At 40.6% G+C, this 27,923-nt stretch overlaps 1 protein-coding gene across 1 annotated transcript in view; it reads right to left on the reverse strand.

Moving 5' to 3' along the window:
* Window positions 1-7,732: 7,732 nt before the first annotated feature.
* The window catches only part of LOC134566099 (complement factor I-like), a 43,627-nt gene continuing 23,436 nt past the window's right edge, over window positions 7,733-27,923 (reverse strand). Inside the window, exons 7-13 of the mRNA XM_063425808.1 lie at window positions 27,759-27,797; window positions 23,771-23,806; window positions 23,273-23,376; window positions 13,089-13,192; window positions 12,382-12,665; window positions 10,238-10,339; window positions 7,733-8,099 (exon numbers count right to left, since the gene is read on the reverse strand). Of these exons, the coding sequence (XP_063281878.1) occupies window positions 7,882-8,099; window positions 10,238-10,339; window positions 12,382-12,665; window positions 13,089-13,192; window positions 23,273-23,376; window positions 23,771-23,806; window positions 27,759-27,797 (887 nt within the window). The 3' untranslated portion in view covers window positions 7,733-7,881. The remainder of the gene's footprint in view (window positions 8,100-10,237; window positions 10,340-12,381; window positions 12,666-13,088; window positions 13,193-23,272; window positions 23,377-23,770; window positions 23,807-27,758; window positions 27,798-27,923) is intronic.

The raw sequence follows: 27,923 nt of genomic DNA on the forward strand, positions 1-27,923 counted from the left end.
TTTGCAGTGTGTGAAGTAGTGGGAGGTAGTTGAGTTGTTCATGTTGAGTTTTAGATTGAGATAGCATCAAACTAACACACATACACAGAGACATACACTGACAGACATACTGACACACACACAGACACATACACTTTCTGACACAGACACATGCACATACACTGACAAACATACTGACATACACATACACTGACAGACATACTGACACACACAGACACATACACTGACAGACATACTGAAAGACACACAAACACATACTGACATACACGCAGACACATACACTGACAGACATACTGACAAACATACACAGAGACATACAGTGACAGACATACTGACACATACCCTGACAGACATAAAGACACACACCATGACACACATACTGACATACACATACACATACACTGACAGACATACTGACATACTCAGACATACTGACATACACAGACATACACACTGACACAGACAAACACATGCACCTACAGACATACTGACAGACATACTGACACTGATACATACACTGACAGATATGCTAACATAGACAGACACATACACTGACAGACTTACTGACACAGACAGACACATACACTGACATACACACACAGACATATTGACATAAATTTACACTTTTTAACCCACCCTCCAGTTTCCTACCTTGGAGGGTGGTTTCCCCGGTGTCCAGTCTGGTGTCCAGGGAGGAGGTACCCCTCCTCCCTGCCTCTTCCGTCTCCCACACAGCTCCTTTCCTTAGTGGGAGGAATTCCTCCCAGAGCTGCCGAAATGTAAGCAGGGCATTTGTAAGCAGAGGCAAGGTCGCACTCTTAAAGAGCCACAGAGGACAAAAGCGGCAGTTCTGGATTCCTAATCTGCTGACTTAACAAATTATCCAGCACTTGAACTGGGCAACATTTAGAACCCGTAGGGAAATACTTAACCTCCACAGGGGGGCCTGCTTGATTTGTTTTTGTACGGGGAATTGCTAATACATAATGATCATTTATTTTGGTCAAGTTTCTCTGTTTAAGGCAAATAAACTGCGGATTTAATTACCAGATTAGTAGAATATTCAAAAGGATTTTTATCTAACAGCTTAGAGATTCCTTCAAAGACGTTACTATCTATTGGGAGTCTCTCAAGGGTTTTATGGTTATTTAGTCTCTGGATACCCTTAAGAATGTTTTTAATTGGTTATGTGGACAAGAAAGGGGTCTTATCCGGATAGAGAGTAAGCATGAAGTGTTGTATACCTGTTAAGTATAGTTTGATGGTATTGTATGCAAGTTTTAATGAGATGTGGCAAATAGTTGAAAATGCAACCATAGTTTTTACAGAAAATCGATTTATTATGTTAAAGTTGCGTACAAATTTATTAAACATTTCAAATGCCCTATTGTATGCTTTTTTTGTGTTTGCTGATAACCCTGCCTGAGCTAGAATTCTACTGTGGGCCAATAATTGATCTAAAGCATGATTAGATCTCTGAACTGCAGGGGAGTTTGGGGTTGCTTGTTCGCTGTAGGGTGAAGTCGGAAAAATTCTGCAAATTGAAACGTGACAAAGCGTCAGCTGCGTTATTGAACATACCTGGAACATGCATACAACAAATGTAAAACTGCAAGTTTGCTGCCAACCAAGTGAGCTTTCTTACTAACTTCATAATAGACAGGGACTGAGATCGGCCTTTGTTAATTATATTGCAGGCTGCTATGTCCGAATAACACCTAACTGCTTTACCCCTCCAATTCTCACCCCAAATGTGTGCTGCTGCCACTATGGGAAAGATTTTGAATAACGCTGAGGTTTTGTCGAAGTTATCTAGTGTATTAGTCTCAGGTGGCCAACTGTCATATACCCATTCGTCCCCAAATATTGCTGCGTACCCGACTGAAGCTGCAGCGTCTGTCCAGATAACTGGGGAATCGTCGGAGATGGGAGGAATGAATAATGACCTACCATTCCACGAGGATAAGAACAGTTCCCACATTTCTAGGTCAGCCATTGCCGAATTGTCTAAATTGATCTTAGTGTCGTCGTCAGGGAGGCCGTGTAGTAGCGAGAGTAACCTGGAGATGAAAGACCTGCCTTGAGGGATAATTCTCATGGCAAAGTTAAGAGAACCCAAGAGAGACTGTAACTCTTTCCTGGTGCATGACCCGAGGTTGGTGCAGGTGTGAATGTAATCTAGAATCCTATCTACTTTGATTTGAGGGAGGCTAGCTTGCATGGTTACAGAATTGATCGTGATACCTAAGAAGGTGATTTCTGTATTGGGACCTTCTGTCTTATTTGAGGCTATCGGAACACCTAGTTCCTCAAATAAGGTGAGTGCCCTTTGTAGGCTGAGTGGTGTGCAGTAGTGAGGTTCGATATACAGAAAATCATCGAGGTAGTGGATTACTACTGGGCACCTGGACTCGTTGAGTAATAGCCAATTCAGGGTCTCTGCGAACAAGTCGAAAAGTTTTGGGCTACTTTTTGAGCCAAAGTCAGCCTGGTTGCAAAATAGTATTTCCCTTGCCAGAGGTGCCAGAGCGACTGCTTAATAGGTAGCAGTTTAAAAGCATTTGAGATGTCCGTTTTGCTTAACCAGGCCGCCTTACCAAGGTTGACAATGGATTGAATGGCATCGTCTATCTTAGCGTATTGCAGTGAGAAGTCTTCTGATGGTATAAGGGAATTTAAACTTGGGGAGGTGGAAGAGTGCGGGGCTGAGAAGTCAATTATTAACCTCTTTTTGTCGTTGAATTTACCCGTGGCTATACCTAATGGACTTGTTCTCCAGGACGTGAAAGGTGGTGTGGTGAAGGGACCTATCATGAAACCGTTTTCCACCTCTTTGTCGAGGAGATCTTTTATACTGGTTGGGTCGGATATTGCTGACTGCAAGTTGGGGCATTCTAGTGTGCCTGAAGGGAGTGCTACAAAACCTGTGTGAAAGCCTTTGGTGAAACCAGAGATGAGAAAGTCCGCCAACTGTGAAGAAGGATGTGCAGTCAGGTAACGTTGTAAATTAGGTACGTTTATTGGTGTAATTGCCTTTTTCGGAAACAGTTTGTTTGGGCACATTGTTTTTGCGTGAGCCCTGAAACAGATAGAAAAAACGTGGAGCAATCTACAGGCGCTATAACTACATCCCCCTTCATTAAAGTTATTACATACTTGCGCTTTCCCGAGAAACACTATAGGTCTGCCTAATTTGTCTTTCATTTCCCTTTGACTAGAATAGTCTGGGTTAGTGAAACTAGTAGACGGACCTACTGCGGTACTAGGACAAAAGTTCGATGTATGAGAAGCTGAAGCGCATATTGCACATGCTGGTGTTTTAAGCCCGGCGAAATGCCTACAAAACAATTCTGTGTCCAACTGACTCCAATCGGCGGGAGTGTTGAACTGTGCCAGTGATGCGGCTGATCTGGCTGAAAAAGATTTATGATAGTCATAGAACGCATAACCACCGTACTTGTAGGCTAGGTCCACCAGTTTGTGCAAGTATAAATCCAGCTCTTCCCTACGGTGTGGGAAAGAAGAGCAAATTACGTCCCTATATAACCCAAAGGCTAATACGAATTCGGGAATATTAAGTTTTTTATTAAGTCTAGGGTCTCTGGCTTTCATCACTACGGATATATCTTCAAAGGTGTAAGACCTGTTCTCGATAATATCCTGTGATGCGATGAGGAGGGAAGCTAAATTAACATCTTTCCCTTCTAGTATGTCCTGTTTAAGATTTTGTGGGATTAAATGAACTGGATTAATGATATTAGATTTTTTGGCAGGAATAGGAGTGGAGTTACCTCCTGAGCCGGTCTCTGGTTGTACCAGTGGAACTTGAACTTCTGAAATGCTGGACCGACCAGTGGCTTCCAGGGTATCTAACCTGTTATTTATGGTGGCTACAGAAGCCACCAAAGAGGTCATCATGCTTCGTAGTTCTGCTAAACTATTCTGTATAGTACCGTCAGAACTAGGGCCTGGTAAATCCTCCGCATTTTGGGTGTTAAGTAAACGGAAGAGTTCTGCTTTCCTGGCTGTAGCCGGGAAGGGAATGTTCCTTCTGTTCAGCTCGGCTGTGATCTTTGGAACAGTCCAGGATCTGTAGCTGGATAAGGCACTAGGCTGTCCTGGCTGGGTGCTAGATCTGGACGGACTGCTTGCAACTGACAGTTCATTGTCTTGTGCTGAAGCGTTTGACATGCTACTGGCATGAGAGGAAACGTAGTGTTAGCAATTTTTTTTTTTTTTTATGTGTGCTGGTTGACTGGCTAGTGCCGCCGTGGCGAAGCAATTAAACTAGATTGATGACTGGTGAGGCCCTACTAAGTGCCAAGTGGCTTGAGAGGCTCTATCGATGAGTTGGTGCGAGGGGATTTTGTGGCCACTGAGCGTTGTGGCGGGGTGTTGGCCTCTCGGTGAATTGTAATCATAAGACAGTCTGGGGGTGACAGGTGAGGCCCTCTCTATACCAAATGCGAGGCGGCTAACTATGATTTGGCCCGAGGGGAGTAGTTCCTCCTAATTGAGGATGGGTGTTGGCCTCGCGGGACCACTAACCTAAGGCGAAGAAGCCGGGAGAAGACTACCGCTATTGGGCTCCTAAGACCCTGAAACCAGCCACGACTAAACTGGATGGAGGAATAGACACGAGACTGAACGTATTTGTATAGAAATATTGTTATCCTTACCTGAACGATGAATTAGTGACAAGTATTATTTAAGATGACCTAAAGAGTTAATTACACTCTGTCGGCTTTGCACTGCTGATGCCCCGAATTGCAGAGAATGGACCCAGGCGACGTTAGATAAAATAAAAAAGAAACAAGCAAATTTTAGTTTATAAGCCCCCCTTTTTTTTTTTTTTTTTTTTTTTTTTTTTTGTGGTAAGACAAGTGAGTTTACCGATTCCTACTAGTAATGAGTGAAGCAAAAGGAAATAACATAGTGTAGGAGAGGAAATATTACTAACCGAACCGTAACTTGTAATTCAGCTTTAATTGTAGCAATATATCCTGGAAGAATCACCCCTGGAATTTTAAAGGAAAGAAAATACAGAGGAGACCCATGAATTTAGCATCCAATTAACAAAATTAAAGTTAATTTGGCTTGCAATTAGTAATCCTACTTTTTACTAGCTTAACCCGTTTTATGAATACCATTATTAAACTGAAAGAAATAGCCGAACAAGGCATGTGCATGTGAAACCTGCAAGCTGAACAGGCATACGTTTTAATGAATCTATTTCTGAATGACTACTGGACAATTGTACTGTAGTTTGACGATTTTAGCCGAACAGCGTTTTAACCGTAAGCAAAATATGATTGCCAAACAGAGAATTCGTAATATACTGGTAGTGAGACATCGTACGAACGGAAGTGTAATGAAACTATACGCAGTGGACTTACGTTTGTGGATGAATTGACGAATGCTAGCGTTCGCGTGGGATACTCACGAACTGGCGAGCTGTGTATGAACAAACTGTTGTAATTCCTACACCGTTCACCTGATTTGGATGTAAATACCCTCAAATTAAAGCTGAAAGTCTGCAGTTAAAGCACATCTTGTTCATTTAAAATCCATTGTGGTGGTGTATGAGCCAAAAAGATTAGAATTGTGTCGATGTCCCAATATTTTTGGACCTGACTGTGTATATATATATATATATATATATTCATATTTGCCTGCTAATCGTTCTTATGCTTTCAAAACCCACACTGTGGGTGGGGGGGAAGTGATCGAACCAATCAGTATCCTGTGCCTTGGAATTCTGGAAAAGTGAATTGTGCATGCCTGACAGATTTACACATGTGCAGTGGGAAGATCACTTTACCTTGCAACATCCTGACAGGCGGATCAGTGTGATCATGGAGAGCAGGCTCCAATGTCCGGTTCCTCTCTCCTGCTGCTACACAATGATGTCCTGTTTCTGTCATTAATGGACTGGTCTGAAACTGAGATGGGTGGTGTGCTGTCCATACTATAGTTAATATGTTTGCACACCATCTAGTGATTGTTTGATATAATTGCAGTCTAGGTCAGGTAGGAATTCATGTGGCAAAAAGAAGTGATGCTGTGTCATTCTAAAGGAGAAATATAATTCCAATCTGCAGCAGCCATTTTGGTTCAACAGTAAAGTTATGCAATCTTTGCTTTATACACATAAGGCTGTAAGTCTATGGATTGTGTACAAGACTGTCATTATTGGCATTTATATAGTGCCAACATTTTTCGTAGTGCTTTACAATATTATTAGGGTGAATTTTAATAGTAATGAGACAATTACAAAATGTTAAAGGAACAATAAGTTAAATTAATACAAATAGTGGGGAATTGTGGTTTTGAAAGAGTTTGCCACAAACAGAATTATAAAAAAAAAAGTGCCGATCATTAGGGCATGCTATGTCACTCTAAAGGCTATAAAGACCTCATTTATGGGTGGAGAACTCTCTTTGATAGATGGCGGCGAAACTGCTTATGACAAGAAAGTGTATGGTCCTTAACCATGCAAAACCTATATACTGAGCCAAATTATAGGCTCTTATTTTGTGAGTACAATACTTTTAAATCGGATTACACTATTTGGATATTTGTTTTCTCTTATTTATTTTATTCCTCACCATTTAGGAAGAGCTTCCACTGAGTACAGCAGCTCTAAAGAAGGGGGTGGTTGCCTAACAGACCAAAAAGTTTCTACTATCAGACCTAGGGTATTAGCTCTGTGAAATGTGCATGTGTGCCATTAATTATCACTTCCCAATTGGAGTTTAAAAGGTTTAAGTGTATAAATATATTAATTTAAGTGTACACCACTGTGTTTGCACATTTGGGTTAAATACGCCTTCATTGGTTTTCTATTTCTTTCTAGTGTCACTGGTAAGCAAAGTTAGAGAAATTTAAAAATTAATACATGTCTCTAATTTAACCCTATAACTTTTCTAAAAACCTCTCAAAGGTAAACATGGAGTGTTGCTGTTCGCATGGGACATGCAGTACAATAAAAATCCAGGGTCTTTGTAGGAGTAGGACATGCATCACTATAATATTGACCATAAAATTCAATAAATGCGAAAAAATATGAACAAAAAACTAAAATCAGGTAGATGTTGGTTATGAAATGACCATGTGTAAAACAATGCAGTTTACTGAATATGGAAATGTTTCCATTGCAGGGCTAAACACGTCTTTAGTGGCTCTCTATCTGAAAGAAAGCAGAGATGCTTCTGCTGTGAGAACTGAATTAGACATTTGATTGGAGGAGTGTGGTACTCTGTGCATGCACTTCTTTTCTCCAATGCTCCTCTATAAGGACTAGAAGACAAAGATGTGACTTCTGCGGGATGATGTTGCAAGAGGAGGAGTAGGTGGTTACTCCGAATGAGTCTCAACACAAGAAAAAAGTTCAGTTAAAATAATTTCTCGCTTTTTAAAAAAAACAAACAAAAAAAACCTTTTTTTTATTTAGTTGTGGGAAGAGTGCTGAATCTAAACAGTGAGGAGAACACTAAAGTTCTAGGAATAAATGTGTACCATGTTCCTTTAATGAGAAAGCATAAAATAACACTTCAACAAACAAATGTCAAAATTGCCTAGTTCATGAACGTATGGAAATGTTGAAAAATCACTAAAATATTCAAAAGTTTTTTTAATAATTAGTTTAAATTTTGGCTTATTAATGAAAAATCTTCACATAAATCTTAAATCAACTAAATACAGAAATTAACAGCAAAATCACATGCGGAAATGTTGTATATTGGATGTTTATTAAAGTCAAATTAATGCAAAACAGTATAAGACAATCACATGTGAACGTTTATATGGATAAATGTTATAGAACAGATTTCTGATATTAATTGATTTATTTTTACACTGTATCTAGGCATGTAGGCAATGTCATGTGTTGTATTTACTAATAAGTGACCTTCCAACAATCCTACTTATCCACTCATGGTATTTAGCAACCTTTGTGTATACACCAGGGTATCCGGCTACTCCACAGTTCTCACCCCAGCTCACTATGCCCCAAACGTAAGCAACATTGTTAATATCAAAGCAAACAAGGGGACCTCCAGAGTCACCTTTGCATGCATCAATGGAGCCATCATATGTGCCTGAAAGGGAAAAAAAAGACATATTCTCAGAACAGCAACAGATAAATAAAATAAACAAGTGTTCCTCGATAAGGGCTAAATAGTCATATAATTACATTGCATTATATATTTTACCCTCCTTTTTGTTCTGCCAAATCATAAATTAAAATAAATAGTGTGATCACATTAGCTGTGAAATTAGTGACTAGTGCTGATCCTGCCCCAGTGGGCATGACTTATACCCCATCCACTATATAATTCCTCTGGACACGGTGTTCAGAGCTATTGTGAGCTGCATATAGCGTATTGCTTTTGCTATTTGCCTTAACCTTTTCTATTACTACATTTTTATTACTGAGAACTTTGGCTTGATTCCTAACTACAAACTTTAGCCACCTGGACCAACCACTGCTTAGACCGTCTTTGTCTCTTGGATTGCCATTTGGATTTGACACTTGATGTTATTTTTCCTTTGCCTTTCCCTGCTCATCCCATCTGCTCTCCCTAATCTACTGCAATTTCCTGCATGCTGAGCCCCACACTAACAAACATAAGTGTTTATGAATGTATAAAGTAAGATGTGTTTTCTTATGGCTTTCTTAAATGAGGTGAAGCTAAGCACTCAGCCTTGTATGAAATTAGGTGTGAAGAATTGCATAACTTCAGGTGTAATAATTCTGTATTGCAGTTTATAATCCCACTATAAATATCATTTCATGGGGAAAAAAAAGATCGGAATATATGAATACCCTGAAAATGGGCCCAAACCTGGTATTTTTGTTAGCTGCCACAAAGGTCCAGATTTATTTTACATGTGCCGTTACAGAGGAATACCAATGGCATAACAGACTGATCCTACCAATAAGGTCATCCAGATTCTAAATGCTAGCAAGTAATGATTTTTTTGCCAGTTCTTAGTTATCTTATATCTTATGATTTTGCTTGAATGTTTTTTGTTTTGTACATGTTTATTTTGGATGTGCAGTGAGCAAACATATGTATATATTGCATAAAAACATGACTGCTTAGTATGGCGGTCAAGCCCTGCCCCCCAAATGTATTTTTTTTAAATAAAACATTAATTACATCTGTTTGTTTTTTCCTTGAATAGATTTGTTCAGGGTCTCCCTGAGTTAAAAGAGTGATCATGCAGATGTGGACCCTGTGCTCACTGTGCTTAGATAAGTATAAGCTACACCTAACAATTGTCTAGGGTTGCGGTATTCTTGTATAGATAGGGAACTTGCAGGCATTTTGAACCTAGGATGAGTGAGATTAGTCTCATATGTTGGGAGTGATTCAAAAGCTTCTTTCAATGTATGTTAAATGTGTGCAGTGCTGTTAGAAAAGGATTTTATTTGTAAGCATTTCAGTATTTGACTATTAAATTCTCACAACTACATTAAAGCTGTTTTCCTTGCACTATAGGCTCCTAGAGTGCCTCCCTCTCTCGCACCCCCCTCCTGTAGCGCTGAAGAGGTTAAAACCCCTTCAGTCATGTACCTGAATCCAGCTGTCGCTGGGTCAGGCTCCATCCACGCTCAACCCTTGCCCCCGGAGGAGTCTTAATGCGTATACGCGTCAATGGGTGCGTTAGGATTTCCTGATAGGAAAGCATTAACCAATGATTTCCTATGGGGATCCCGGTGACGCTGGAAGTCCTCATGCATAGCGTGAGGACGTCAAGTGTCATCTAGACGACCAAAATTTGTATAAGCTCCTGGAAGTCCCTCTAGTGGCTGTCTGGTAGACAGCCACTAGAAGTGAAGTTAACCCTCAGAGGTAATTATTGCAGTTTCTCAGAAACTGCAATAACAACCACTGTAGGGTTAAGGGACCTGGGACATTGCACCCAGACCACTTCAATAAGCTGAAGTGGTCTGAGTGCCTAAAGTGTCTCTTTAAGTTCTATCCACAGTACAGTGCATGGACAGATGACGTTAATTAAAGGATGAGAAGGGGTGTCAAAATTGCATAATTTAATTTATTTCAGCAATCCCTGAACATTAGTCTATACATAACATTGCTGTTTATCCTAGCTTACTGTGCAGAGTTATATGCTTATTACAAAAAATATACATAAAAAACAAACAAACAGTTTTTTATTGAAGGAGTTCAAAAGTAATGTATTACTTCAAGACATAAGACACGACACTAACCTGCACATTCCATTTTGTCAAGGAAACGCTCCTTGTAAACTGATGAGCAATTTTCCATTAAGAACACATGACCATACTTCAGGTGAAAAACTTTGGCTAGTCCTACAATGAAAATAAATAAAAGATTATAGAGCATTCTTTAAAATAGTACCTGGCATATTCTATACATTCTGTGGCAAGCAGAAATAAACCATTTTTAAAAAGTCTCCAGTACTATATTTTAGCGTAAAAGAGAACTGTTTCACAACTTGGCCCAAAATATTGTTTTATACATGTACACAGAGGCAAAAATAGCAGTGTTTTGGACATGGTTACAGATAAGGACAAACAGGTAATTAAAAGAGAGTCTCCCTAATTGTATTATTACCGTAGACTATGTCAAAGTATGAACCCTGTCTTAGACTACAGTACCATCACGTGTTTTTAATCACCATACTGTGATTCACCTGTACATCTCCTTTGTAATAATTTTTTTATCTTGTAAATTATGAATTATTAAGTTGATGGATGCATGTTGCCACAGCAGCAAAAGCAATGAGATGTAATCAATAAATACTTTATTTTTCCTATTTGGTTCTCAGAATGGGAATCTGTAGACATGTGACTTTGCAGTCAAAGTCATGTTATCACTACTTGTTTTCCTCTAATTAAGAGTTACCCATAGTACAAGGAACGCTGCAGGTGTGGGTGCAAAAAACTAATTTTTTTACTTCTAAATTATTTCTAAATAACTTAATTATTAAAGATTAGTTTTGAAGTTGAACAGTAGATCATAGAGAATTGCATACGATGTTGCAAATATGTATAATCAATATGTAGACCTCTCCACATTTAGAGACTTATCCACGCTTGAAGTTGAGCATTTAGTAACCTTGAACAGCAGATGGGTTTTTATAATTAACATTATGTTCAAGGGAAATTAATACACTGAAATCAAATACCCACCAGATATTTTTGTTCATTAAGTGAATAGATGATAATTTACTGAATTGCTCAGTACATATATCATAAGTCTATGTGTATGGGGTCCTACGATGTATTCTGGAAAATGAATATGTTTAACAGAGAACTAGACTGATTTTAAAGAATCTGCCTTCTTGGATCTTATTTAGAGGGGTAGACACTGATGACACCTTCACCTTAACAGCAGTTATTACCCAAATGTTAAACCCTTATGGCTGTTGGAGGTTGGCAAGGAATGTGGCAGTTACAGGCTTACATAAACATTTGGATTAGGCATAGACATCAGATTCTAAATTTGAGCCATGATTGGAAGTATTCACTTAAAACTAAATCTAACAGAAAGTATTTATTTGATAGTGGACATAACAGAAGAGCCACCTGACTATGAAACTAAATTAAACTGAAGAAAATCCAAGCACTACTAGCATTGACAATAGTAAAATTGACAGGACTAGATAGGAGAATGGTCTTGAACATTCTAAAGCTGTAAAAGCTCGCTATCCTAGATTTGGCAAGACAAGCCAAATCACTAGTCTCAGGAGGAGATGAAACATCTGTAGATTAAGGAAATGACTCATGATGTTGGGGATTCCTGCCTTTTAAACCCAAGTGATGTTTGAGGGCATAGATCTCCACAGACACCGAAACATGAAGGAAATTACAAAGGAGAATGGATAAGGGTATTACAACAGATACACTACAGAAATGAGCTAAGGGAGTGTTAAAGGGTGCAGTGCAACTAGGTCTTTTACCTTTGAAAGCGGATTTTATTTGTCTTTAACTCATGGGAATGCTCTTTACAGTTGCCCACCCAACGATCTTATTAACAACTTGTATGGATGTTATGTGAGCACATTCTCGCTTACCGGTCTCCATTTAGTCACACTGTCACATACCTCTAACCTGTATAGCATCACCCTGCCCTGCTCAACCCTAGGAGTGACAGTTTAGTTAATTTAACTCTTGCATATTTTGCGTGATGGATTTGTATGGGAATATAGTTACATCATAGACTTGGCAAAAAATTTCCTTAACATTCCTATAGTACAAATATATCTATCTATATATATGTATATATAAAGATCCGAGCATATAAAGATATGTTTAATTGTTTAATATATAAAGAATCATTAATATGTTATGGCAAGGAAGACAAAAAAATATACACTTTTATAAGTTACCTTCTTGCCGTCCCCATCCAGAAACTACACAGCGGTCTCCAGGCATAAATTGGTAAGGTGACCATGGAACGCAGGCAGCTACAAGGTTATTATCATATTGCATGCACTCTGGTTTTTTATGTATGTTGATCACTTCCAATAGAGCAATGTCATTTTCATATGTGTCAGGATTATAAAATTCATGAACCTTCACAGTTTTCACTGGATAGGAGTCGATGTCTTGGTCGTGGTGCACCAAATTTAGGAGCTCAAGCATTATACGGTATTTCTGAGGTTGGTTTGCCCTGCAAAAGAGACATCTTTGCGTCAACAAATCATAGAATATACGCGTTGAAGTTAATCTGTTTTTATAAAATACTGTAGCACTGGCTTGTTTTATATAATTGCCATTAAACTATGATGGCAAAAAATATAATTGGCCTGTCACAATGACGTGTTTAGTTTAGTTTATGATACAGTTATTTAAGTTTGTTGTGCATCAATACAAGTCACATCATCAATGCAGCTCATTGTTGCTTCTCCCATCTTTGCCTACTCTTTTTTTTTTTCTATTTTGGCTTCAAATTTTTTTTCTTTGTTTATCCTCCACATTTCCAACGTAATATGGTGCCCTCTATGGTTGTCTAGTTCACCTAAATAGATAAATCATGATATGAGCATGTTACTAGTAGTGTAAATACAATATACTATTTTATACAATAACTAACCTGACACAGTGAGCGGCTGTCAATACCCAGCAGCCTCCAATGTAAATTCCACCACAGTTTAGTGCATTCCCATCTTTGATTGCCACCTGCCATGGAAACTGGTTCTAAAGGCAAAACAAATAAAAAAAGAAAAATTGTATACATATACTGGCACAAATAATATACAGGTTCAGTTTTCACAGAACAAAAAAAAACCAAGGATTTGTAAATCTGACTTCTAACTGTTTTTTTTTTTTATTAAAGATATTTGTATTGATTAATTTAGTTACAGTGCAATATTGTGCAAACATTTTTTGCATGTTTTTCATAACATTTATAATATACTGTATTTACTCGAATCTAATGTGCACCTGTTTTTGGAAAATAAAGTTTCTAAAATTTGAATGCACATAGATTTGATGGCGCATTACATTCGGGGCAACATTTTAAATTGTTCAGCAAATTGCAATTCTGACGAAGTCACACAGACAAATTAAAACTGGTGAATTAAAACTAGTCAATTCAAATAGGCGAATTCACACAGGTGAATCCACACAGGCAAATTTTGTTTTTCTGAAAGAAGACTTAAGAAAAAATAGACTTAACAAGTAACAGTAAAATTGAAATGCAATCACTGTTACTATGGTATATTTTACTATGGTATATGGCAATAAACATTTTCACTGTAGCACAATTTATTATTTATTATTGCCATTTATATAGCGCCAACAGATTCCGTAGCGCTTTACAATATTATGAGAGGGGGATTTAACTATAAATAGGACAATTACAAATAAACTTACAGGAACAATAGGTTGAAGAGGACCCTGCTCAAACGAGCTTACATTCTATAGGAGGTGGGGTGTAAAACACATTAGGACAGGAAATATCAATCAAATAAGGTGGGCTGCCCTTTAGGAGAGGGCAAGAGACAGGTATGTGAGGTAAGGGTTAGTCTTGGAGGCCATAAGCTTTCCTAAAGAGATGGGTTTTAAGGCACTTCTTAAAAGATGCAAGACTAGGGGAGAGTCTGATGGCGGTAGGCAGGCTATTCCATAGGAAGGGAGCCGCCCGTGAGAAGTCCTGCAAGCGCGAGTTGGCCGTACGAGTGCGGACAACGGACAGGAGGTGGTCACGGGCAGAACGGAGAGACCGAGAAGGGACATACCTATGGATCTGTGAGGAGATATAAGAGGGGCTAGAGTTGTTCAGTGCTTTATAGGTGTGAGTTAGTACCTTGAATTGACTCCTATAGCATACAGGAAGCCAATGTAAGGACTGGCAGAGGAGTGAGGTGTGAGAGAAACGACTAGAGAGGAAAATCAATCTAGCAGCAGCATTCATTACGGACTGTAAAGGTGCAGTACGGCTATTGGGAAGACCAATCAGGAAAGGGTTACAATAATCCATGCGGGAAATTACTAGAGCATGGACAAGCTCCTTGGTAGTATCTGGTGCAAGAAAGGGGCGGATGCGGGCTATGTTTTTAAGATGGAATCTACAGGATTTGGCAACATGCTGGATGTGAGGCTCAAAGGTGAGACCAGAGTCAAGTATGACGCCAAGACAGCGCGCTTGCAAGGATGGACTGATGTTGGTACCACAAACTTGGAGGGAGAGCGAAAGAGGAGGATCAGTATTAGGAGGAGGAAAGAGAAGGAGCTCAGTTTTTGAGAGATTGAGTTTCAGAAAGCGGGATGACATCCAGTCAGAGATGGAAGAAAGGCAAGCAGTGACACGTTGCAGGACGGCAGGGGAGAGGTCCGGGGAGGAGAGATATAGCTGGGTGTCATCAGCGTACAGGTGGTAGTGAAATCCAAAAGAGGTGATAAGTTTGCCAAGAGAGGCAGTATAAAGAGAAAATAGAAGGGGACCAAGGACGGAGCCTTGGGGAACTCCAACCGAGACAGGGCAAGGGGAGGAGGTATCATTAGAAAAGGAGACACTGAATGAGCGTTGGGAGAGATAAGAGGAAAACCATGAGAGGACAGAGTCACAGAGACCAAGCGATTGAAGAGTTTGAAGAAGGAGAGCATGATCAACGGTGTCAAAGGCCGCTGAGAGGTCAAGAAGAATTAGTATGGAGTAGTGGCCTTTGGATTTAGCTGCGATTAGGTCGTTAGTAACTTTGATAAGGGCAGTCTCTGTAGAGTGGAGAGGGCGGAAGCCAGATTGAAGGGGGTCAAGGAGAGAGTTGGAATTGAGGAAATGAGACACACGGGTAAAGACAAGTCTTTCCAGAAGCTTTGAGGAAAAAGGGAGCAGAGATATGGGACGGTAGTTAGAGGGGGTGGATGGGTCGAGGGATGGTTTTTTTAGTATAGGTACTACAGTGGCATGTTTAAGGTCAGCAGGGACGATGCCAGAAGAGAGCGAGCAGTTGAAGATGTGTGTTAGAGAAGGCACGAGACAAGTGGAGAGAGATCTAATAAGGTGAGATGGGACAGGATCGAGCGGGCAAGTGGTGGGGCGAGAGGAGCAAAGAAGAGCAGCCACCTCTTGGTCAGTAGCTGGGGAGAATGTCTGAAGGGTAGGAAAGGCATGATCTATGTGTGATTGAGAAACAGAAAGGCAAGGAGGGGAGAATTCTTTCCTTAGCTGTTCAATCTTGTCAGTGAAGTAACATGCAAAGTTATCAGCAGTAAGGTTAGTTTTGGGGGTGGCCACAGCAGGGCGAAGAAGAGAATTAAAGGTGTGTGTGTGTATATATATATATATATATACACAGCTAAAAAATGTTTTTGCTGGCAAATGTAATGTGCATTTATGCAAGAAGATATAGTTATATATATATATATAACTATATCTTCTTGCATAAATGCACATTACATTTGCCAGCAAAAACATTTTTTAGCTTCCAGGTTGCAAAAATTGAGGTGCGCATTAGATTCGATATCGCATTAGATTTGAGAAAATACTATATTTTTGTAAATTATTGTTCATTGTCACAATTCAATACCATTTATCAATTCCTACAACCATACCAAACCTAAGCTACATTCTTCCTACATACATTCCTCTATAAGAGGAAAACTAAAGAAACAAAAAAAAGAGAAAAGGAAATCACATACTGCTGTTATATATTTTTTTAACTATTGTTCTAATGACATCTGGGGCTGAACTAGGATTATTTCAGGATCTATGTTCTTTTCTGATACAATACCCAGGGATTCCATGTTTTTTTTTTTTTTTTTTTTTTAATTCTTTATTTTGGTTGTGCATTGTTGAGTACTTATGAAACATAAACATGTCAAATAAGAGCTTTACATCTTGTATCAGGCAATAAAATTATACATGTTGAGAGTGCTGCACATTTTTTTTTTTTTTTTTAAAGAAGAGAAAAACATTGAGGAATAGTGGCGTTCAGTGTGTTGGGTGTAAATGAGTGAAGAGAATATTCTCCTAGGCTACGCACTGACTATGATTATGAGGTATATAGATGTAAAGGTAAGGTGATGAGTCTATTACAGCTTACTGGTGAGTAGGAGATCAGACCTTTAGATAAACATGCGTGCAGTCTGTAGATGTGCGTTATTAAAGGCAGGTATAGAAGCTGGGAGCTGTAATTGAGTATGTTGAACAGTGCGGAGAACCAGGCTGTAGGGGATATTAAAAGGTGGTATCACCGTAATGAGACCTGATTTTACTTAATATTAACTCAGGGCTGGGTGTAGGTCTAAATGTACATGTAACGGTTTCCGCGTTAGGGTGTTCGTAGTGTGGGTGGTGCCCTCGTCTTTTCAGGGAGGGGGTGCTGCGTGCCTTCGTGGAAGGCCGACCTCTCAGTGGAGGTATTGCCCCTAACCAAGGGGGTAGCGGGGGGGTATAAATGATTCAGCGGTTGCGCATGTGTGGCTAAGAGGAACCGGACTAGGTTCATAGGAGGCATCTCTTTATGGGTGCCTGGTGTTGTGGTAGAATGCCTAATCTCCCTACCCCTGGGTGGTACAAGCCGAGGATCTTGTCCTCGTGTGGGAGATTCTGCAGTGGTAAACAAAAGAAAAGGAAAAACATATGTATAACAACATTTGGTGAAAGTAAGCAAATAAAATCAAATAAAATCATAGCGATACATTTTTTGCGACTTCGCAACTGTGCGACTTGGAGCTGCTGGTCGAGTAAGGCCCCTCAGTGGGTATAGGTCGGTCTAGGAATGTCTCTGCCAGTCAGGTGTCCAGCTGGTTATCGCTTGCTGATCTCGGCACAAATGGTGTCACATTGGATGGGTCCCATCCGTGGGTGCGATTTAGGCCCGTCGGGGCCGCAGTCTCCTCCTGGATATCCAGAGCTGCAAGGAACGCAGGAATATCAGTCCCTGTGGTTATTTTACGGGTAGTCCCTTTATGTGTAATAAGAAGTGATCGTGGGGGTCCCCACCTGTAGGGCACTCCTGCCGCCCGTAGTTGGGCCGTGACGTGGGTCAAGGATTTTCGCCACTGCAGGGTGGCTTTGGATAAGTCCTGGTAAAAGGACAATTGTGAGTCCTCAAATGTAATTGGGGTCTTGTTTCTTACCGCTGTCATTATTTGCCCCTTGTCGTGAGGTTGTGCGCAGCGGAGAATAACATCGCCCGGTGTTGTAGTGTTGGTAGCATTGGACGTCGGTAGGCGGTACATCCCAGCGATGTTTACTTTTTTGGCGGTGGCGGGTGGCAGCACTGTGGCTAGTAACCGTCTTACATAGTGTGGTAGTTCCTCCTGAGGTATGGTGGCTGGTATGCCCCTGATTTTAATATGGTTGCGGCAGTACCTGTCCTCCTGTGTTGCCACTTGTATTGATAGAGCCTGTTGAGCTGCCTGTAGTTGGGCTATAGAGGTCTGTATATTGGAGGTGTCTTGACGGAGCTCTTTGACCTCTGCTTCTGTAGCTGCCAGTCTGCCTGTGAGCTGCTGCATGGAAGATTTCAGGATGGGCAGGTCAGCAGCAAGTAGGCCTTGAATGTCCTGTAGCATGGTAGATAGGATTTGAAGGTCCTGTTTAGTTGCAGGCTCAGTGTTGCTAACAGAGGTTGTGGATTTTGGCTGTGCGTCTTCTTTTGGGCTTTGCAGCTGGGGTGCTGCAGGGGCAATTGTGTGGGGAGGCCCTGGTGAGGGTGGGTGGTCGGGGGCCGCCATAGTGGCTGATGTGTGTCGTTGGAGCATGACACCTATGTCCCTCTGTTCGGGTACGTTACCGTGGGTGGATTTCTGTGTTCTGCGCCCCATGGATGTATTGGCAGTCGTTGTTTGGGGTGACCACAGCACCGCTGCGTTTTCGTCAGGATCCCCGCCCCAGAGATACTCGAGGTCGCGGTATGAAGGCTTGTGGTAGGCCCCGGTTTTGCGTTTTGCCTTCAGATGCTTCGGGGAGTACTGGAAGGGCATCTGTGGATTCAGCAGGGTGTCCCCGGGCTGTTTAGGGCGTTTGCAGTGTCGGATGGCTGCTTGTTACCGAGATATTGTCGGGATTGCGAGTTAGATTTGCGGAGCTGGGAGAAATGGCGTCCGGTCCGGTTCAGTGCCAGGCTCCGCCCCGTCCATGTTTTTTTATGTAACCTCGTCCTAATCATGTTTTTAAATTACCCTTTTTCCATGCAACACTGAAATTTTATTTGCGTTATAATTTTGTTTAGACCAGGTATTTGTAGGGGCGGACATGGGTATGTGGAGAGGGGGTAGTTACTTGTGGGGGGAGCAGGGGATTGTAGGGGGGGAGCATGGGTTTGTACAGAGGGAGGCAGGTACTTGTGGGGGGGAGTAGGAGTTTTGTTGGGGGGAGACCAGGGGTTTGTAGAAAGGGGACAGTGATTGTGGGGAGGCAGGGGTTTGTAGAGGAGGGTCAGGGACTTGTGGGGGGAGCAGGGGTTTGTAGAGAGGCGGTCAGATACTTGTGGGGGGGGGGAGCAGGGGTTTGTAGAGAGGTGGTCAGGTACTTGTGGGGGGGAGCAGGGGTTTGTAGAGAGGTGGTCAGGTACTTGTGGGGGGAGCAGGGGTTTGTAGAGAGGTGGTCAGGGACTTGTGGGGGGAGCAGGAGTTTGTAGAGAGGAGGTCAGGGACTTGTGGGGGGAGCAGTAGTTTGTAGAGAGAGGGTAAGGTACTTGTGGGGGAACAAGGGTATGTAGAGAGGGGGTCAGGTACTTGTGGGTGAAGCAGGGGGTTTATTGGGGGGTTGACCGGGGGTTTGTAGAGAGAGGGGGGAAGGGATTTTGAGGGGGGATTAAATGTTTGTAGAGGAGGGGCAAGGATTGTAATTGTGCCTATTGAGGTATTAGTCTGAATTAGAAATAAATAAGCTTAATAATATTTTCATTCTCGATGTATTTTGAGATATATATATATATTAATATCAAAATACACTAAGGTAAATTCAAATATATATACACACACACACAATTCTTGGAAACATTAAAAAATAAAATTGCGGGTGTTTGTTTTATATTTTAAAGGGGGGGGGGAGGAGGGGGGTGTCCCGCCCCAGGTGCCAAATACTTTACAAACCTCCTAATTGGGAAGTAAAACATCATTCATTGACCTGTGTAGTCTACTAAGCATTTGAGACTTGCAGATGCCTGAAAAGCATAAAAAGCAAATCTTACTAAGTATATCCCCAAACATCTTTTTACTGACTACCCTGAAGCTGACCTTTGTTAAACAGTCTAGCTGATGATGTCACTTTGCAGGGAGCAAAGCAGAGAAGACCATAGATTATCTGTTGGATTAGTGTTCCTTAAACCCAGGAACGAACTATTGGTAGACTTGGAAAATTATTTCCAATATACCTTGACTGATTTTCAGTACTATCCCAAATGTTGCAGAGATTACATTTCTATCCTTCCAACACCTATGACATCACCTGATCCACAACTCACCACCTTCCCTCTCCTCATCTCCTACATAGAAATAAACCTTGTTCCCTATTGCAGAAGTACACTGGTATACAATTAAAGCACTATCATTGCACAGTGAGTTTAACCCCTTAAGGACACATGACATGTGTGACACGTCATGATCCCCTTTTATTCCAGAAGTTTGGTCCTTAAGGGGTTAAATGTTAAGCGTTATTGGGCGGGCGGAGCTAGCAGTGCAACAGGACAGAGGTGCTCTTGAGAGCTCCATGCTACATAACCTGAAAACGGTGGATTTACGGTGGAAAACGGGTGTCCAACTAGCTGAAAACCGTCTCAACAGCTGGGAAAAGAGGAAATGGGGCGAGAAAACAAACAACCAAGAGCGGACAAGGGCCTGATGAGCCGCGACATCAGGGAATTGCTGAGAGGCAACCAGAAATCACCATGGGACAAAATGGCAGCAGGAGAGTATGAATCCTCCTGCTTTTTGGAGTGCATATTTTCCGACCCAGGTGAGGGAGCTGCGGCCCAAACTACCGAAGGTGTCTAACACCCAGACACCCCCCGTGGGGGAACCAGTCACGGCAGACCAACTAAAAGGAATGCTGGCCGAGCTGCGGACGAATATCACGTCTGATATGGGCTTCATCATAGACGCCATTGAAGGCGCCACCTCAAGACTAACCCTGATGGAAGCCCTCTCGACAACCCAGGACTCTAGAATCACCTCATTGGAGAAGCAAGTTGCTGCACTCCAGACACAACAAAAGGCCAATACCGACAGAATAGACACCACTGAAGATCAGAGACGGCGGTACAATTTGAAGATCCACGGTGTACCGGACACTGTTAGCCTACCTGAGTTGCCACATTTCATTCACCGCCTGCTCAGCATGCTGTTACCACCAAAGCAGTCCAAGGCAATAAAACTAGACGGCATGTTCCGGTTACCGAAGCCAGGTACAGCACCACCTGCGGCCCACACCGATCTGATCATCCACTTCCAATCCCTCCAGGACAGGGCCATCCTCCTCTCAGCACTAAGGGGACAGACCCCTCTCCTGTTTGAAGGCTCCACACTCTTGTTCCTCCCAGACCTAACCCGAAGCACCACCGCATGGCACAGGGCCCTACAACCACTCCTGCAAATTCTCTGGCGACAGAATGTCCAATACAAGTGGGGGGCTTCCAAGAATACTCATCTTTATGCATTAGGGCACTTCACACTGGGTGAAGACTCTACAGATGCTGGACTCTAGACTACAACAGCTGGGCCTGATTACGCCACCATGTGGCAAAAAGCCGCAAGAGGGGCGACTTGAAGGGACATGAACTGCAGTCCTACATCCAATGCACTTCCTACAGGTTTACAACCCACACCACCGAGAACCGCAGTTTTCTTTTCTTTTCATTTCTTATCTTAGCACACCACATACAGCTATTCTCTTATAGCTGAGTTCAGGTTATTTGTATTTTGTGTTTAAACAGTTAGTTAGCCCAGACCACCTCGCCCAATAGCCAGCCCTTAAAGGCTTGCAGGCCTACAGGCCGATCAGAGTCAGTTCTAACATGGGGCGACATTGCTGTAACCTCCCCCCCCCCCCCCTCCCTTAACACTTGCCATCCTCTATAAGCTTCAACTGACAACAGCACAACTTTGAACAGAGGGTCACCCTCACTAATGGTTAATTTGTGTACACCTCTCATGACTTCACAGGGATTTACTTGTTTTGTATTTCATATCTGAATATGGTGATATATTTTCCTTAAATCATTTAAAAAGCTTTCACCATGCTATTACCCTTCTGACAATGACCTTGATTGATGGCATTACCAGAATGTCTAATCTCATATTGCAAACTTGTGAACAAGTTTATGGTGAATGACAAAAAAAATAAAGAACTAACAAAAATAAATGTAAAACATTGTTGGAGTAACATTAAAATCACTATGCGACCTTTAGTTTAACAAAATCGTGGCAGTGAAAACGTATGTTCTTCCTATTATGCACAAATAAAATAAAGAATTTAAAAAAAAAAAAAAAAAAAAAAAAATCACTATGCATGTATCCCGCAGCATTCTCAGCCAATAATTATTTATTTATTTACAAAATATTTTACCAGGAAGGATACATTGAGATTTATCTCGTTTTCAAGTATATCCTGGGTCCACAAAACATTGCATTGTTACAATAGGGTACAATAAAATACAAAAACAATATTAATACACAATATATACAAAAGTTAACATAGAACAGGTAGGAAATATATAATCAACCATGACAGGTGCATTCTGTTTTGAGATATGTAGAGAGGGATTTCTTAAAGGATTTTCGGCTGGGGGAAGATTTGAAAATGTGTGGACGGTCGTTCTATGATTGCGGTGCTCTCTAGGAAAATGAGGATTGAGACGCTTTCTTTTTGTATTGAGGTAAATTAAATAAAGTGCTGGTACTGGATCGGAGGTTACAGGATGTGGGAACAGCTGGGGAGAGCATTCTGCTTAGGTAGGGTGGGATCTTCCCAGAAAAGCTCTTAAACACATGACTGTAAAAATGAAGGGTGCGTCTGGATTTCAGCGACAGCCAGTTTAGCTCTTTTAGCATGTCACAATGGTGTATCTTGTAATTACATTGTAGCACAAAGCAGCAAAACAAGTTATACAATGTAGTAAGTTTATTAATGTGGGTTTCCGGTGCAGGTGCATATACTACATCCCCATAATCGATGATTGGCATTAGCATTTGCTGTACAATCTTTTCCTTTACTGTATGGCTTAGGTATGATTTGTTTCTCTACAGGGCACCAAGTTTTGATGCAAGAGTTTCAGCATTTTGGAAGCCAAAATATAGAGTGGGGTCTGACAACATACCCAAGTATTTGAAAATACATACTATATACCTTATAATGAATTCTGCCCAAACATGACTGGAATTACTATTGCTAATGTGGAAATAAATGCCTTAGCTATACCAGAGAAGAAGGATGGACAACAGGTATCAGGGACCAAGAAACTGGTCTGACTTGTTTTTTCTTTAAAATTACTATTATTTATCTGGTGCCGACATATTCCGCAGAGCTGCACAATATGTAAACAAGCAAGTTCTAACAATACATGATTGACATGCTGGAACAGTAAGTGAAGAAGTAAAATACAATACAAAAACTGGACATGATACTAATGGCTGAACTGGCTTTGTTTTAAAAAATATGCACTTTTGAAATCATATAAATGCCAATTCTTGTAAATGCTGCATTTGTTTGTTTTATTTTCCGATCTACAGTGTTTGGTTGATATTTGAGATTTATTTGAAAATTAATAAATGTAAAAATTATAACGGTAACTTTGTAAAATCATTATATGTGGATCACGCTGTTACCTTCACTGCAAGTTCTCCTCCAATGATTCTCTTGCGTCGAGTATGCAGTTGAGGTCGTACACCACAGGTCAGTGTTGGAATGAAACTCTGTGCTAGCCTTCTCTCTACATGTAGAAATCAAGGATTAGTGTTAGTGAAACATGAAACTCAAAGAACATCCGCACTTAAGCTAGACTTTGCAGATCATGTAGACTTAACTATATACATTTTCAAGAAGTGGTCTATACGGAAAAAAAACGACACATTTTGTAGACACTGAGTTGGTATCACTCAGATTGGTATCATAAAAGTATTATACATATGTGCATTGAGAGGTTAAACATTCTTTCAAAATACAAAAGCATTGCTATTAATTATTAACAACATAATCCAAAATAATTATACCCCAAAGGAATATCAGTAAAGGTTTGTGATATTTAATAATTGGCATGTCCACAAAGTCCACCTTCCCTAGTTATCTACTATTTTTTACTTTTACACATTCTGAGGTATGTTTACCTTCATCCATATCACGGTTTACTGCAATGTGTTCTTCTGCATCAAAAGAAAAATTACATTAGTAATAAGAAAATATTATTGTATAATAAATAGTGGCACAGTTTCCTACATAATATTGAACAATTTTAAGTGAAAAAAATCACTGCTTTGCTATCAAATTTTCAATTACAATCTACCAAGACTTTAAAAAAAAAAAATTCAAAGAATGATATTTCTGCTCGGTTAAAGTGGCAAGTACGATTCGAGTACATAAATATGGTAATGGATTATTTACAAATTTTAGTGGGTTTATATACTATTTATGCTTACTACAGTTGTGGACAAAGATTACACCAGTTTAATGAGTAAAGGCACAATATAATAAGGGTGAATTATTATGCGCAGTAAATCTGTGTAAATGCCTAACTTTTAATAAAGTGATACAGATATGTTTGATATGTTGGTTTTAAAAGGGGATATGATACAGATTGTAAGCATACAATAACGTTGGTTATACACACCAATGTAAACTCATTACAGTTGAGTAGCACACATACATTCTGCTATAGGATTTTGTGGTGTTTATTCAATAAATCGGGAATTGTGGTGACTGTGCAAGAGCATTGCATATTGCAGGCCATAACAATTGAAATTGAAAAATGTCAGATTTAGAGAATTGTTTCCAGTTTGATTACATTGACCTAAAACTTGCTTACAGTATTATACTGAAAAATGGTAACCTAGGAAATATTATTAGAGCAGATGATGTTGTTTCAAGAACACAGCACTGATATTTTAAAATGATATAAAATCTCAATATAACAAAAAATATTTTAAAAATGTGTAAATAAAAAAATACAATGTTTCAAAATATGAAGTAATTTTGAAAGTTTATCTAAACATTTTAAAACATTTGAAAAGCATGAGGCCCATATACGAATTTTTCTCCCCAGTTAAATGGTCAGTGTAAACACTATAACCACTTTACCTTACAGAAGTGGTTTTGGTGTAAAGACCCTGTCCTCACAGCCTATTTTTTTTAAATAATCTTTTATTTCTGTGTGTAGGCCGCCACCCTGGACTGCCAGTCAGCCAGCTATAATACTCTTGTCCTGCCTGTCAATATCAGTTTTGTCAATTTTATGTCTGGTGTCATACAACATGCTAACCCTAAACATAGTGGACACGCTGCACAGTTTTTCCCTGTAGCTGTGTGTGACGAAGTGCCCTTCGCCACTTGTGCCTAGAGGGGACTACTGGCTAGCCTCCTGCCTTCTGACTATGGCCCCTGTTCTGAAAGCTGTATTTTCCCCTGCAGAAAGGTTTATTTGTGTATTTCTGCATATTTCTGACTTTCAGTATGTTAGTGCTACCCCAGATAGCTATGCCATGGAGCCTATTCGTGTAACAAAAGACAATGGAAAAGACTTTGGCTCCATGGCAATTGAACTGTATGTATGTGATCTGAGCGCCATTCGGTAATAATGTGCACTCAGATCTAAGCTATCTGGGGATATGTTGCATGTATATGTTTTATGTAGTAATTGTAACACTGTGTAATTTTATGTCTTTTTGCAACCATGTGGTTAATGGAGTCTTGCCTCTGTCCTGGGAGATAATTTGATTACTTCCCAATTATCTCCAGGATAGAGAGGAGGGATTGTGATGTCACTGTGGGAGTGTTTTGTTTGTATTGTCTGTGATTGGCTAATATCCAATATGTGTCCCATTGTTCCATCAGGTCCTCTAGGGGAGTGTCCACCTGGTGGACACTTGCATAAATACTGGGCAGGTAGCCCTCAATAAACCAGACCTACTTGCACCTTTCTTGAAGCCTTAGCTCATGCTTGGGGGAAGGGATACCTACACTCTGGGGATTGCTATAATCACTTACTCCCCAGAGTAAGCTCTTGTAAGAGCTTGATTTGTTCCTGCTATGCTCTCCGGATTTAGGAGAGGTTCACCCACTGGGAGCTGGATCCTGGTCGTGGATATAGGGTGGGTGAGAGACGGCGAGACCCCGGCACAGCTGCATTGCTGGAAGTGGGGTCCGCAGTGCTGATGGTGTCGGTTGGAGTGCTCAGAGTCCTCGGCAAGCGCTAGGAGCATCGATTGGCGGAGGTACTCGGTCGGAGTGCCAGCGTTCCGTCACACTGTGACACAGCCAGCAATAGCTCAGGGCTAACAGTGGCATCATAGATATATTTATACAGCTATGCAAAAAGTTACCAGCCCCTGCTGGACTATAACTCCTGTCATGTTCTGTGAGACTTCTAATGTAATGACATGGTGAATCAACCACTTGACAAAAAGTTATGTATAAATTTACACTAATCAGCCACAACATTAAAACTACTGATAGGTAAAGTTAATCATATTAATTATATCATTAGAATGGAATATGTCAAGGGGTGGGAGCAAGTGAGCAGTCAGTTCTTGAATTTCATGTGTTGGAAGCAGGAAAAATTGCAAAGCGAAAAGATCTGAGTGACTTTGACAAGGGCCAAATAGTCATTTCTAGATGGTTCAGAGCATCTCCAAAAAAGCAAGTCTACCAAAAGTGGTGCTAGAAAGAACAACAGGTGAACTGGAGTGAGGGTCATGGGTGCCCCAGGGCTCATTGATACACATGGGGAGCCAAAGCTATTCTGTCTGGTCCGATCACACAGAAGGGCTACTATAGCTCATATTGCTGAAAAACCTAATGCTGGCCATGAAAGAAGATATAGTGCATCACAGTTTGCTGCATATAGGGCTGCATAACTGCAGACTGGTCGGTGTGCCCATGATATCCAGGAGCAATAGAACAGGTTGCCTGGTCTGATGAATCATGTTTTCTTTAAAATAGTGTGGATGGCCGGGTGTGTGTGCATTGTTTCCCTGGGGTAGATATGTAAGCAGGATACACTATGGGAAGAAAGCATTCCAGAAGAGGGAGTGTTATGCTTTAGTCAATGTTCTGCTGGGGAACCTTGGGTCCTTGCACTTGTGTGGACCTTACTTTTACATGTACCACCTCGCTAGAGATTGTTGCAGACTATGTACACCCCTTCATGGCATTGGTGGTCCCTTATGGCAGTGGCCTCTTTCAGCAGGATAATGAACAAAAAATGTTCAGAAATAGTTTGTAGGACCATGACAAAGAGTTCATGGTGTTGATTTGGCCTCCAAATTATCCAGATCTCAATCTGATTGAACATCTGTGGGATATGCTTTAACAACAAATCAGATCCATGGAGTCCACATCTCGCAACTTTCAGGATTTTAAGGATCTGCTGCTAATGTATAGTTGTAGTATGCGACAAAACACGTACTGAGGTATTGTGGAGACCAGGCCTCTACACATCAATGCTGTATTGGCAGCACAAGACGGACCTACACGATATTAGGCAGGAGGTTTTATTTGTGTAACTGATCAGTGTAATTTCAATCATCCAGTGGTTGCCTGAGCCTGGTAAGAATTTCAGCTCTATATTGCAAGCTAGCACTTTAATGGATGCATAAAAATGGTACTTCTACTAATAGAGCCTTAATTATTAATTTTTGTACTAATCCCTAAATCTTGAAGTCACCGCTCTTTAGACTGGAGATTTGTTGGCAATGCCTCTCTATGAAAAGCTTTTAATTGGGTCATGCCAAGCACAAACAAGGACGAAAGTGCTGGGGAAAAGGGTGCGGTTCTTCAATAACAGCAAAGGCCAATTCTGCAACTAATGAAATGTACATTTTTACTAAGAACATTTAATATTTTTTTTTGTCATTATCCATTATATGCATAAATATATATATATACATTTTTGGACATAGGGTTAATTACTGAAGTAAGAATTCAAAGTGAATTTCAAATTTAAGGCCAAAATAGCTAATTTGGAAAAATTATCCAAGTCAGCTATTCTGACCACTTTGGCCTAAACGTTGAAATTCACTTTGAATTCTCACTTTAATGAATAATCCTGTAAATGTTACCATGAGATATGTTCTGTAGTGCACACAGATGCTTTATAATTACCTTCCAGCTCTTTTTCTTGTGGTTTTTCTGACCTGCCATCTGAAATCATGAAATGAAAATAAATGAATAAACACTCTGATCATTCTGAGATACATGTACAAGATGAAGTAAGGAATCTGCTAAGCTGTACTAGTCAATACCTGAAGGTTTGCTAGAAGAGGTGAA

This window comes from Pelobates fuscus, chromosome 6 (genome assembly GCF_036172605.1).
Source record: "Pelobates fuscus isolate aPelFus1 chromosome 6, aPelFus1.pri, whole genome shotgun sequence".
Taxonomy (NCBI): domain Eukaryota; kingdom Metazoa; phylum Chordata; class Amphibia; order Anura; family Pelobatidae; genus Pelobates; species Pelobates fuscus.